A 15061-nucleotide genomic window follows, 5' to 3' on the forward strand; every position below is an offset into this window, starting at 1 on the left:
TTACATGCTGTGTGTCTTCGAGGAAATTACTTAGCCTCATTCAGTCTCAGTTTACTCATAAATAAAATAAAAAGTAGTAATATTGTATATCAAAAGTCCCTTATTGAAATTCTGAAACCCAATAAGATCCAAAACTGGGGGTGAGGAGTTTGAGATTTCCTAAGCTTCAGACCACAACTCATTTGGCAGAAAAATCTCATCTGAATTGACATGAGACCATTTAACCTTTATTTGTACCACTTAGTTTTCAGAGTCAAACATTGCCACCAACCGTTAATGTGTTTGATTACAGGGGACCTGCCCCAGACCCTGCTGAGGGTATTGGGTAACATAGGGTATATACACTGTGTTTACTATTTTAAAAATCTGAATTTGAAAGAATCTGGCCCCTGGGTTTCAGATAACTCATTGTCAACCTGTAATGACTACCTCCTGAGGTCATTTTGAAGATTCAACGCACAGTATTGAATAAAGTACACAGCATGCTGCCCTATGTAAGTAAGTCTCTCAATAACTATCATCATCAGTAGTTGTGAAAAGTACGTCCTGGTAGATGCCTCCTGGAGCCTCATAAATGTTTCTTTTGTGAACGTAATCAACTCAAAGCTACTTCTGACCAGAAACATAGTAAAATTAATAAAATCCTAGAACCGGAGAGCATCTCAAGAGGTTGCACTTGAAAGACTTTTATTCAAAACCTAAGGCACTTGGGAAATATATTTTTCTCTATTCTGTTATTTTAAAAGAAAAATTGATCTGTGTTTTATGGAAGAGCTATGGTTAACTCCCATTTTCCTTGTAATCGCTTTGAGGAAGTGCTTAAGCAGCTTCAGTGAGAAAGAGAAAGAGCAAACAACTTCCTATCTCATTCTAAAATAAAACCCATGTTTTTATCATTATCAAAATCTTCCCAGTCCGTTTAAAAGAAAATTAGTAATATGTTTGTCATTCTTAAAGAGTCTTAACATTTTCAAAGGGTTTACTCAAGATTGTGGATTTTTTCCATTACTTAATGAAGGAAATATAGTTTAAAAAAATAGATTTGTTCAAGCAGTTTCATGAATGTTGAGTTGGAATTGGTCAAAGTTAATAAAATGTTTCCACCAATTAAGAGAGAAATTTATTAGCTGTATACTAGGAATTGGTTAGCCCTGCAGGCCGTACAATCCATATATCTGCATCATCATCAACAGCAGCAGCGCCAAGAAATCAATGACATCCAGACCAACAATTCTTAGGCATTATAACATGCTCAAGAAAATGAATGAAATGTTTTAGAAAGATTTCCATAAGCAGCAATTAAAATATAGAAGTTTGAATCATAAGGTACTAAGCCCATAACTGTATAGAAACCCCTCTGAGCCAATAATTTATCTTATTGTGTCCAGCAATAGATATTTCTGTGTGTATGTCTGTATACATTCCATCCATTTGCTTTTTCCCCTTCAAGCTAAGACAGGAGGTCTTCAAATTGTGATTTTCCTAATTTCCACTCAAACCAAGCCACAAATCCAGCTATACCAGAATAACCTAGGCATCTGGTTAAAAATGCTGAATCCCAGCCTTACTCTGCCCCTACAGAGTCAGGGTTTCTAGGGATGGAATGAGAGGATCTGCGTGTTTAATAGGTTCCCCAGTGAAATCAGAGTAGGAACTATGGGATGGAAAGTAGATTTGGGTACCATTTTGAGAAAACATATGAGTAGTTATGATATCACTATTGACCAGTATCTGGTTGTAATTGTATCTGATGAACTGAATGCCCCAGCTCTGGCATTCTGCCAAACTCTGGGAAAATTTGCGAAGTACACGCTTCAAAATCATCACTCCTCGGGAGCAAGGGAGCTGGGGTCTTTTTACCGTAAATCGCCAGAGTCATTGCTTGATAACTAATTCCAGATGGTATCATTTCCCTGGCATTTCTGCCCCACCCTCCCCTGCCCATGAGCAGCAGGGTCCATGAAATGAGAACCTTTAGGCCCAGAGGTGCAGACAGTGGCAGTTTGAAGTCTGAGCACACTGGAAGATCCGAGGGATGTGACAGTGACACTCAGAGGGCTTGCTATACATGATGAAGCACTTGATACAAGTGCTGGAATGCTAGATACCCAGAATGGATTTGATATCTAGCACTTGGTACAATGCCTGCCATGCTAAATACCCAGTACTTATATTAATTCAGTAATGTAAATTACTCCTATGCAATTTTATTATAAGTTTTCTCTCTTAATCTAAATAGGTAAGTTTTTTCCCCTCAGCGGTGTTTTGTTTTACATTACGTGTAGTGGAAATAAATTCAGATGCTTGTTTTGTTTTTATGTTTTCCAGAAATTCTACAGCCAAACCCTGGTGTTTCAGATTGCCCAGAGTGCTGAAAAGCTTACCCTGCTGGCACGTGGGCAAGGTCTAGAGCCACGCCTGGAATTTAGTCCTTCAGTCCTGGATCTGGGGCCACTGCTACTTTGTGCACCTGGAGACGAGGCCGAGGTGATAGTGAAGAATCCCTGCAACTTCCCCATTGAGTTTTATTCCTTAGAGTTTGATCAGCAATATCTTATAGAAGAAAAGGTGAGCAGAGGCCAAAGCCAAACTCTGTTTTTCTACACGTGCTGGACCCTGCTATGTACTCATGCTCTTTTCTCTGCATGCAATAACATCCTCCTGGCCTTTCCTATCCTTTTCCCCTTGAATTCTTCCTTGTCAATTTAGTGATTACTTCTCTAGAGCCTTTTCTGAGCTACTTCCCTTGACCTGAGTAGAATCCTAGACATTTTAAGCAGCTAATTGAAAAGCTAATGCATGTTCATGGTTAAAATTCAAACAGTAAAGAACCATACGTAGCAACTTGCCAATATCATTGTATTTGAAGTTGGGTTACTTGTAGACAGCATGTAATTGGATCATTTTAAAAAATATATTTTGCCAATCTCTGACTTTAGTTGATATATTTAGACAGTTTACATTTAGTGTAATTATTGCTATGTCAGGACTTAAGTCTACCATTGCATGTTTTATTGTTTTTTGGTCTGTTTACTTTTTCCTACTTTCCTGTCAGTTGCTTCAACATTATTTAAAATTCCACTTTTATTTACTCAGGGTGTTTTTTGGGTGTATCTCTTTGTATAGCTCATTTAGTTATTGCTATAGGTATTACATTATCTACACATAACATTATAATCAACTGGTATTGACGTTTTACCAGTTCTAGTGTAATTTAGAAAACTTTCCTCCATTTAACTCCCTTCAGCCTTCCGATTTTTAATATAACTGTCTTAAATATTTTTCTTATATTAGCTAGCACTATAATTATTGTTTCAATGGCCGAACATACATTTGAAGACCCCAGAGGAAAGGGAAAATGTATTATATTTATCTCTCTTTTTACTCTTTCTGTTCTTTCTTCCTTTCTGATATGCCAAGATTTCTTCTTTTATTATTAACTTTCTGTTTAGAGAGCTACTTTTAGCTCTGCTGTTAGGGTATGCCTGCGGATAGAAATTTCTTATTTTCCTTCGAGAATGCCTTGACCTCCCCTGTCATCATTGAAGGATTTGTTCACTGGATATAGAATTCTGAGCTGACGGTTCTTTCATCCCTGGGAATATATGCCACTTTCTTCTGGCCTCCATGGTCTGATGAGAAATTCAATGTTATTTGAATAATTTTTTTTCTTCTGTAGGGAAGATTTCATTTCTCTCTCAGTGCTTTCAGGAATTTTTCTGTGTCTTAGTTTACAGAAGTTTGACTATAATGTGTCTTGGCATAAATTTCTTTTGGTTTATTCCGTGTGGGATTTGCTGAGTTTCTTGAATCTGTTGATCTTTATCTTCTTTCCAATTTGGAAATTTTTCAGGCATTATTCATTTAAGTACCTTTTTCAGCCTCATGCTCTTTCTGCTCTCCTTCCAGGGCTCAGAGGACACTCAGATATTTTGTTACTGTTTTATAGTTCTTTAAGGCTTTTTTCTTTTTTTTTTTAAGACTATTTTATCTGTTATCCAGAGTAAGTAATTTCTATTATTTTATCTTCAAGTTCACTGATTCTCTTCTCCATCCATTTCATTCTGCCCATATAGTGAGCTTTTATTTTGGTAACTGTATTTTTAAGTTCTAAAACTTTCGTTTAGTTCTTTTTTATATCTTGTATTTCTTTGCTAAGACTTTCTTTTTTTTTATTTGCTTCAAGTATGTTCATAATTGTTCACTAAAGCATTACAATGATGGCTGCTTTAGAATCTCTGAAAGATAACTAATATCACTATTACCTTGAAGTTGATATCTATTCATTTTCTTTTATCATTCAAGCTAAAATGTTCCTGGTTGTTACTATGATGAAGAGTTTTTAGTTAAAACCTGGGCATTTTTGGTATTATGTTATGAGACTCTGGACCTTATTTAAATTTTGTTTTAATTGGCCTTTTCTGAAACAACTTGGGCAAGGAGAAGGGAGCACTGCCTTCTTACTGCCAGATGCAGGTAATAGTCTAGGTTCCCTCCTTGGCTTTCTTTGACAAACAGTAGGAAGAGCTCTTCATTACTGCTGGCCAGGAGTGGTATTTCTGGCTGTCTGCAAGGCCTCCGTTGATACCTTCCTGGCTGGGAGAGGCAGGAGTGCCTTGTTGCTACTCTCCACACAGCCTCCACTGACTCTGCATGGAAAAGTAGAGGGGTAGCCGTATTATCCAGGACCACTGGGTAATGACAAAAGTTCTGACTCTCCACTAGACCTCATCTGACACCACCCCGGCAGAGGGGAGGAGGGGCATTTCTTTACCACCAAATGGACGTGGAAATCCAGGCTCCCTACATGGGCTTTACTGACAGTTTTAGAGGGGAGGGGATGTCTTGTTACCTACTGGCAGGGAGGACACTCCTAAGATGTCCCAGACTTGACAGGTTCATTTCCTGCCCAGATCTGGAGCCAATCATTTTTCCAAAGAGCCCTTGTTCCTTTCAGTATGAAATGGCATTTAGAAATCACAGTCTGGACCACTGGATTGTGACTTTCTAGGTCTTTTTAGTAAATAGAACTAGGAAATGTGATTTTTAAGAGGGGAAAAAAATCATAACACATAATGGTGTTTCAAATCCCAATTTAAGATTATGGGATTTTATCTAAATTCTTTGATGATACATTTGGTTCTGCTTTCTCTTGAAAATCATGGATATAAACTTACTTATCAATTTATCTTATAAAATACACATTTAGTCAGGCACAGTTGTACACACATAATCCTAGCATTTTGGAAGGCCAAGGCAGGAGGACTGCTTGAGCTCGGGAGTTTGAGCCCAGCCTGGGCAACATAGCAAACCCTATCTCTACAAAAAAAAAAATACAAAATACTTTGGGAGGCCGAGGTGGGTGAATCACGAAGTCAGGAGATCGAGACCATCCTGGCTAACACGGTGAAACCCCGTCTCTACTAAAAACAAAAAAAATTAGCCAGGAGTGGTGGCAGGTGCCTTTAGTTCCAGCTACTTGGGAGGCTGAGGCAGGAGAATGGCGTGAACCCAGGAGGTGGAGGTTACAGTGAGCTGAGATCACGCCACTGCACTCCAACCTGGGTGACAGAGTGAGACTGTCTCTGGAAAAAAAAAAAAAAAAAGTACAAAATAATTTAGCTGGACATGCTGGCACACGCCTATAATTCCAACTACTTGTGAGACTGAGGTGGGAGTTCCAGTTGAGCCTGGGAGGTTGAGGCTGCAGTAAACCAAGATCATACCACTGCACTCCAGCCTGGGTGACAGAGTGAGACCCTGTCTCAAAATAAAATAAAATAATTAATAAATAGCTTCAAAATAGTAATATCAATATTCCTACTAATAGTAAGACTACTGAGTCCTATTATCCATAAGCATGGTGAGGCCTCTGTGCTGTGTTCCAGCAGCTCCCCCAGATCCACATCTCATGCTCCCCACCCTGCTGCCCTACCTTGAACTACACCTTTGTTTAATAACCTTAGTGTCGTACTCTTTGAAACAGCCTCTTAATTCCCTCCTATGAGCAATATTAAAATTAGCTAGTAAGCTCTTTTTCTCTCTCCCCTTTCCATCCTCTAATTTAAAATGATTTTATTTCCAGTTAATACCAGCTGAGTAGTCATCTCATGTACCTTTCCCCCATATTTGCTACTTGTATTTTATCTATATTGTCAGAGCTTATAGTATTAAGGTGTCAGGACTTAATTTCCATCATGGAGTCTTAGTTTTACAGTAAGGCATATTGAATGCCCAACACCAGTCCTTACAATGAAGCTTCTCCAATCACTTCTGGATTATCTACAGTTCATTCTCTGGTGGATTTCTCAGGCAGGGATCATGGGAGTGATATTCTCTGAGTATTCAAACATTCATAACCATTTATCTGTGACTTTTGAAGATCAGATACAATATTCTTGGCTTACATTTTCTTGACTTGACTATTTTAAATGTGTTGCTCCATTGTTTCCTCATAAGGTATTGCTGTCCGTGAAGCCCAACGCTGTATTTGTTATCATTTGCTGCATAATAAATTAGCCCCAAACTTACAGACTTAAAACAGTAAACATTTGTCGTCTTGTGCTTTCTGCGGGTCAGGAATTTGAAGGTGGCTTAGGTGAGGGGGGATTCTGCTTCCTCTGGACCCTCCCCCACTCAGCCTTTGAATCTTCTGTCTTCTTTACTTCCAATGTTGATAGCCTGCTTACTTTGCAGTCTGCTCCCAGAAGTTTTTCTCAGAATGGAAACCTGCCCCTACGGGGCAGATTCTTGTGAGATCCTTCGTGGCTTCTGTTGGCACAGCACCTTCTGTTGAGAGTCAGGCTCCGTGGAAAGCACAATCTAAGACTTGAGGTTTGCATGTGGGAGGTTTCTTGGGGGCATTCTCAGGAACACCTGTGAAGAATAGGGCAGCAGAGTTGGGCGGAGCGAGATGAACTGTGATGAGATGGCAACAGAGACTTCAGCTAATCGCACAGGAAGCTCTGGAGCTGGGTTTGCCCTTTGGAGTTGCCCCAGTTGCTGCTTGTTTGCCAGGACTTTGTGCCCTGCATCACCCAGTCTTTGGTATATTGCCTCCTTTGCCCACTGATTCTCTATGCCGCCTGTATCCTTTATCACAGTTCCATAAATAAATAGGTCAATTCTGAGCTTTCTCTTCTATTTCATTGGTCAGTGTGTCTGTCCCAGCATCATTGCCACTCTGTCTATTACTACAGCTTCCTAATAAGGCTTGTCATCTGGTAGGGCAATACCCTTCTTTTATTGCTTTTCATTAATACTTTAATTTTGACCTTCCATGTAAATTTTAGAATTTACATGGATCTTATTTTACATGGAGCTTATTAGCAGTGGTGTTCAAATAACTAAAAATGGGGATCCTGAAGAAGGATTATCTAACAAAACAGATTTTTGATACCGATAAATCAGGCTGTAGAAGAAGTAAATGCTTTTTAAAACTTAATTTTACTGTCTTATAAATACACACTAGTATTGCCAGATTTAGGAGAAAAAAATATAGGCTGTCTAGTTAAATTTGAATTTCAGATAAATAACAAATTTTTTTAGTATGTCTCAAATATTACACAGGACATATTTATACTAAAAAATTATTCCCCTGTCTCTACTAAAAATACAAAAGGAAATTAGCCGGGCGTGGTGGCGGGCACCTGTAGTCCCAGCTACTCAGGAGGCTGAGGCAGGAGAATGGCGTGAACCCAGGAGGCAGAGCTTGCAGTGAGCCGAGATCGGGCCACTGCACTCCAACCTGGGCGACAGAGCAAGAGTCTGTCTCCAAAAAAATTAAAAATTAAAAAAAAATAAATAAAAGTTATTCATTGTTTATCTGAAACTCAAATTTAACTAGGCATCTTGTATTTCACCTGGCAGCCCTAGTACCCATTCACACACATGTGCACACGTGCACATACTTAATACTATTTTACCTCTTTTTTTCCCCGGATCCTCTATTTATGAGACCACACCCTTACTTAGTGTAAAATTGCTAACCACAATATTGTTTAAGAATGAATGTGTCACTCAAGGTAGATAATGGAGGTCTGAACTTTTGTCATGGGAAAAAAAAGGAAAAGAGTATATATTATTCTTAAAACAAGAAGAAAGTTTATTTCCACTTGTGAAATGCCTAGGCTGAAATGGAGCAAAATAAAGATCCGTGTATCCCCACAGGCTCAGAGCTCAGCTCTACTTCTGAGACCTCTCCAAAGGGCCCACTCTTTGAAATCCAGAAAGTATTTGTATAAGTCTCAGCCTCAGGCAGGAGCAGAAGTTTTACAAAATCAGTGACCTGCAGGGAGATTCCTAGTGAGACCAACAGGGTTCCTGTTCTCCCCTCGAGCAGATCTTGCGGAAGCTGAAGGGCTATGATTCCTACAACACCCTGCTGCTGCCTCCGCGCAACCCTGGGGAGAAGCTGCCCCCAGAACTGTACGAGTACTTTAAGGAGATGAAGAAGTCAAAAGAGGAGCAGATGAGGGCGAAATATCTGGAGAATCTGGCACAGGAGAATGGTGAGAACTCAACATGGAGAACCCCTGGCGCCCACTGTTGCCTTCGCCCCCCTGAACTACCCCTGCCGTGGGACCAACCCATTTCTGAGTATCTGCCAGGTGCAGGGCAGGTGCTGTCTGCCTTTTGTATTTTATTTCTAACCCTTACAAAATGGGTTGTATTATCCCCATTTTATGGATGCATAGGCTGGAACACATTCTGCTATCACTAGGGCCCAATTTGGGTAGTACAACCTAAACACTGCTAATACAGATGGAATAACACTTGCTGGATGCCATGTTGAGGGCTTTGGACGTACCGATGAGAAACTGAAGCACAGAGAGGCCAGGTCCACAGTTTTAAGTGGCAGAATCAGGATTCCAGCCCAGGGCTCTCTGACTCCAGAGTCCATGATGGTAACCACTGCCTCCTGTGGGTAGACCTAGGTAAGGCAAAGTAATGTAGAAAGGTAGAAATTGGTACCCTAAAAGCAGGGGGTGGGCATTCCCTCAAGCAAAAGACCAACCCCTCCATAGTCCTCAGGCCAAACTCCAATCGCAGAGCTGTCCTGTGCTCTCAGAATGGTGCCCTTTCTGGCCCACCACCCCTGAGTTATCCCATCATCTGCCCAGGGGCTCTTGTGTGCTTGCCCATAAAGGTTCCTCACTGACTTGTGGGACTGTGTGACTTATAAGGATGCGTCTTCTCTTTCCTGCTTCTCTGTAACCTCATCCTGGAAATGTACCCACCTTGTTCTTACTTGCTTTCATCTGTGTAACAGTCATACATGTAATTATTTTCTTCACGCTCCCTCCACCATTAGCCAAGAAGTCCATGTAAAAGCATTGATCAAATATTCCCCACGTGTAAAACCAGTGCATGGAACAGCAGTTGACCCGATAGTGCCCAAGAAATGGGTGCTATGTGAGTGAATGCATTAATGGATTGAATGGAGTAATTTTTCCTGCCACTGGACCTGTCTCATTGTCCAGGAAATAGAAGCTAGTCAGAGACCAGTAGTTTGGCTTAAAAGGAGAAGATGAGAGAAGGCAGCTGCCACCCGCCCTGTCTCCTAGTCACGTTCCTTCAGTTTGCTAGGGCTGCCATTGCAAATGCCACAGACTGGGTGGCCTGACCAACAGAATTTTCTTTTCTCCCACATCTGGAGGCTAGAAGTGCAAGGCTGAGTGTCAGCAGGGTTGCTTTCTTCTGAATCTCTTCTTGCAGTTGGCTGTCTTCTCCCTGTGTCTTCGCCTGGTCTTCCTTCTATGTGTGTCTGTGTCCTAATCTCCTCTCCCCATAAGGACACCAGTCCTACTGGATTAGGACCCACCCATGTGACCACATCTTACCTTAGTTACCTTTTCAAAGGCCCTATCTCCACATCAGTCACATTCTGAGATACTTGGGGGTTAGGACTTCCACATCTGAATTGGGAAGGGACACGATTAAGCCCATCACAAGGACCCACTGTGTTGCAAGCACTGAACTGAAGTGGTGGGGGAAAAAATTAGTGAAAAAAGTGCTGGGAAAAAAAAATCAAAAATGCAATGAATCCCTGCCTTTGAGAGCTCACAGTCATGAAGAGAGTGCGAGGAGAGACACACCATCAGAGAGACTGCCCAGCAGCCCAAGGCAGGGGCAGCAAGGGCTGCAATGTACAAAGGACCTCCCAAAGGCGGAGAAGGCCTTGGTGCTCCCCTTGTCCTCACACACCATGATTGTGGGCTCACTTATCCATTTGGCCCAATGGAAGGCAGTCTAAGCCAGGATCAGTGGGTGCAGAGGGAACCCAGAAAGACGCACGCCCTGTTTCTCACCGGTGCCTGTCTCTACTTGCTCTGCTCTCGTGCTATAGATCATCCTTCTCTGCCTCCCTTCCTTCCAGGGAAGGCCTGCAGCCCCAAGTCACACAGCCGCCATTCACGAGAGAGCTGCAACCCCTCAGGCTCAATTTCTACCTGTGTGACAAAGAGAATGTCTTGCCCTGTAGTAGGGGGGGTCACCTCATACAGTCACAGCCCATTGCACCCCTGAAATGCTATAGAACAAGGGCAATCAATGAGGAAGGTGTTGGGCCAATGAAAGGATAGCTGTCCCTAACGACACAGGAAATGGTCATGATAAATTAAAGGGGAAAGCAGGCTGCACATCAGTATGTACAATATAACCCCAAGCTTAGTTTCAAACAATTAAAAATTAAAAGTCTGAGAGGTTGCAACTCTCCTGTTCTGGTATGATAAAATTTAGTACAATTTCTCTGTCACCGTTTCTTTGTCTATCTCCACCTCTTTTTGTAGCTGAATTCCATCATTTTTGACTCCTCTAAGTTTTCCACATTTTCTAAGCAAATGTATAATTTTAGTTCCTGAACAAATGTCAAAATGTGGAAACACTGTACACAGAGAGACAGAGGAATAGCCGACGGACTGCAGTTCTTGTTTATTTGGGTTTAATGGTCCAGGGTGATGGGAACCCGTATGGTGAATCTCCTCTTCATCTTTTTTTTTCTTTTCTGCCCCCATCTCCCTTGTCTCCCTCCCAACTCTTCCGCTGGTGTTTTCATCCTTTGCTCCTTGGCAGAAGAGGAAGATATGACCTCATCAGATCAGGGAACCTCTAATAGCACGAAGAGGACATCGCTGAGCCGAGGGATCTCTGTCACATCCAACCTGGAAGAGTGGCACGCCCTGTTGGTTGAGTCCAAAACCTATCTAGAGGAAGAGGAGGATGAGGAAAGCCTGGAAAAAATCATGTTCCAAAGTAACCGAGCATTTTAATGTTTTGATACTAGTTCTCTCCAAGCAGAAGTAGGAAGATAATATTCAGTACCTTGTCACTTTCTCCAAGCCTCCTAGTATGGCTCCTAGCCCATCTTGCCCTGCCCACCACAGCTGCCCTCTGGAGAAGCTCTGATCTGCTGCTCACACTAGGATACAAGCTTGAGAGTTGGCTGATGAGCTTAGCATACAATACATTCTTGTCACAGTAATTTGTGTTTCAAGTAGACTAAATGAAGGCCTGAATCTTTCATGCTAAGATTCCGGCAGACTGGGAGGTGTTTAGAGAAACATTATGGGAATGGGGGACATTCTCCCCAGTGTCCCCCGAGTTGGACCATTAGAGAGCTCTTCTCTTGACCTCCCGGCATTATGGGCCCATTTTCTGGCATTTATTTTCCCCAAGTTTTACAAGATTTTGGAACCATATTTAGAAAATTAGATTCTGTGAAACTGGGTTCATGGGGGCCGTTTGCTGGTCATTATAAACCATGACAAGGGCATAAGCAACCTTGTCCTGTGCCCACCCCCAGAAAAGGAATCATGGGCGAGGCTCAGGAGATCTTTAGGGAGTTAAGTCGTCATTCATAGCCCTCATCAACCAGGTGAGTAAATTAAATCAGGAGCATGTAATGGCAAAACTGAGATTAAAGACAGAAATTCCTGGCTCCATGCCTCATAATTAATCCACCCTGGCTATGTTGACAGGCCCCCAAGTGGCTCCTGGTCTCTCTCAGCAGCCTTCCCCACCCCATACACCCTGACTCTGCTACCCATGCCTGGGCTCTTCCAGGGCTGACCCTGGACATCCCACAGAGAAGAAAGCATACCACAATGCTTAGGATGAAAAAACATGAAACCATCTAAATGCCCATCAGTAGGGAACTAGTGAAATTGTGACAAAGCCATACAGTGGGAGTTATTTAGCAGCTGTTTAAAAAGAATGAGCTAGGCCGGGTGAGGGGGCTCACGCCTGTAATCCCAGCACTTTGGGAGGCTGAGGCAGGCGGATCACAAGGTCAGGAGTTCGAGACCATCTTGGCTAACACAATGAAACCCTGTCTCTACTAAAACTACAAAAAATTAGCCAGGCGTAGTGGCATACTCCTGTAGTCCCACCTACTTGGGAGGCTGAGGCAGGAGAATCACTTGAACCCAGGAGGCGGAGGTTGCAGTGAGCTGAGATTGTGCCATTGTACTCCAGCCTGGCAACAGAGCGAGATGCCATCTCAAAAAAAAAAAAAAAAAAAAAAAAAAAAAGAATGAGCTAGACCTGTATTCACGCAAATGGAAAGATGTCCAAGATGTATTATGTGAAAAGCAAGTTACAGAACAAAATTCAGAGTGTCATCCTAGTTTTGTTATTAAAACACTGTATTTGTGATGACTATATGTATCTGGCTGCACACTACTCTACAAACTATTCATACACATAGGATCCTGCAACTTGCTTTTTTCTAGACGTTCCTCTAGGCCAATGCATTTGATAAATCAAGGTTTGGCAAACTTTTCCCATAAAAGGCCAGATAGTAAATATTTTGGGCTTTGAAGGCCATACGGTGTCGGCTGAAACTACTCAACCCTGCCTTTGGAGGGTGGCTATGATGACAAAGACAATATGTAATCAAAGGATGTGGCTACGTTCCAATACGACTTTATTTACGAAAACAAGCAGCAGGACAGGTTTGGCCTGTGGGCTATAGTTGACTAGTCTCTGATACCAAAGTCATCATTTTAATAGCTGCTGTGTATTGGTTCTATAATAGGAATTTGCTATCACTTATTCAGCCATTTCCCTTAATGCTGCAGATTTCACTCGTTTCTCATATTTTGCCACTGTAAGCCATCCTGCTCTCCACACAAATGTCCTTTTTACTTTTCAGCAAGAGAGATTCCCCAAAATAAAAGTAGAGTCAAAAAATCTATTTTTTTTTCATTTTAGTAGCTCTAAACAAATTATTAGCTATAAATGTTAGTAGCTCTAAACAAATTATTAGCCCAAAAGAGCTTTCTCCTATACTACAAGTGGGGACTGCTGCAATGTTTGCCATTTAAAAAAAAAAAAAAACACGGCATTTTAAAAGAAATATCCATTCCCGTTTCCATCAGTACCCATATGACTTCTGGCTGTGTAGCATCCATGCCATGTGTGCACACAGCATATATTTTAAATTTGCAGCTGACAAGCTTCAGAACATTGACAGCCACTCCATGGAGGAAGTTGGAGAGGTAGAAAACAACCCAGTGAGCAAAGCAATCGCTCGCCACCTGGGCATTGACATTTCTGCAGAAGGCCGCTTGGCCAAGAACCGGAAAGGCATCGCCATTATCATTCACGGGACACCCTTGTCAGGTATGCACCAATTCTGAGGGGAGGTTAAGACCAGCGGTGCCATATCTTCTCTGTAAAGTCTGCGGCTTCCAGAGTGGCAACATCAGCTGTGTGGTCATGACAAAGACTAATGACTTTATTTGAGGAGCAGCATAGGGTAGGAATTACACATTTATAGCTGTATACCTTTGGGAAAATTAAGTTGTCTATGCTCAGTTTCCCTGTCCGTAAAGTGGTATTAACACTATCTATTTTATAGGGTAGTCGTGAGAATGTAATGAGAACATTTATATAAAATGTTCAATACTTGGCACATAGTAAATACTCAAACAAAAAGCTGCTGATGTTATCATTTTTATTACTGTGATGACTGGCACATAGTAAATACTCAAAAAGCTGTTGGTGTTATCATTATTATTACTCTGATGACTATTAGCATTCACAATTATAACAATATCTGCAGTGTGAATCCTCATTGAAAAGAAACTTCCATCACATGCTAAGTATTCTCAATAAATATTTTCCTAACCATAAACCAGTCAAGGAGTGAGCCCTTGATAAAGAAAGGATTCTTGTTAAAGAATCCTTTATTATCTCCAAAATGACATATGCTAACTTCACCATCAACCCAAAGGAGCAAAATCACCTACAATGGAAAAAAAATCTTATTTGTATAGTAATTTGCAGTTGACAGAGCTCCTTCCCATCCATTTGTCTATTTAAACTTCAGAACCACTCAGAAAAGAGAATTTGACCTCCCCTAACTTATAGGAAGCCAAAGTTCAGAGAAATGCAAGGACATCTGCCCAAGGCCACCCAGCTAGAAAGCGGCAGAGCGGAGGGATGTTGGGAGGATGCCCTGCCACCTCTCTTAGCTTCAGCTTACTTGACGAAGGGCTGTGAAATCTTGTTCTGACCCAATAACTATCACCCATACAGACAGCGTTTATGGAGCATTTTTGATGTTCTAATCACTGAGAGGCCCAGGAATCTTAAAATGTCACAATTCATTACCCCTTCCTTTGAAGAACCTTTCCTTGAAAAGTTGTAAACCAGGACCTAAAAAGTAGAAGGCCAGATCTGTGGGCAACAGGCAGAAATCAAACAAGCCAAGTAAGAACATAACTGGAAATGTTTTGAAGACCCCACACACACACACACACACATCTGCAGAGGCTCAGGCCATTTGCAGTTGCACTAAAAGGAATGACAGAAGGATGGTTGATGGACCTGCAGAAACCGCAGACAACTGGAGAGTTCACACCAAAAATGCACTGACCTGGAAAGAGCCACCAGCCCTGTCTAGTGGAGGCTCAGTCACTTTCCATCTGCAGGCGAAAAGCCCCTTAGAGTGTGAACTACAGTAATAAGAAGCCTGGCATTTTTATGGAACTTTACAGCTTTCACAGAATCTTCGTGAAGAACAGCTTAACGGTCTATGTCAAAATCAGACTGATCA

General features: G+C 41.7%; 1 protein-coding gene across 3 annotated transcripts in view; it reads left to right on the forward strand.

Moving 5' to 3' along the window:
* Positions 1-15061, forward strand: part of HYDIN (HYDIN axonemal central pair apparatus protein) — a 480054-nt gene that overhangs the window by 318659 nt on the left and 146334 nt on the right. For all 3 annotated transcript variants that reach the window (XM_073015549.1, XM_007993708.3, XM_073015550.1), the window contains exons 38-41: positions 2329-2568; positions 8342-8510; positions 11074-11253; positions 13450-13623. In XM_073015549.1, the coding sequence (XP_072871650.1) occupies positions 2329-2568; positions 8342-8510; positions 11074-11253; positions 13450-13623 (763 nt within the window). The remainder of the gene's footprint in view (positions 1-2328; positions 2569-8341; positions 8511-11073; positions 11254-13449; positions 13624-15061) is intronic.

The sequence above is a fragment of the Chlorocebus sabaeus genome, chromosome 5 (assembly GCF_047675955.1).
Source record: "Chlorocebus sabaeus isolate Y175 chromosome 5, mChlSab1.0.hap1, whole genome shotgun sequence".
Classification (NCBI taxonomy): Eukaryota; Metazoa; Chordata; class Mammalia; order Primates; family Cercopithecidae; genus Chlorocebus; species Chlorocebus sabaeus.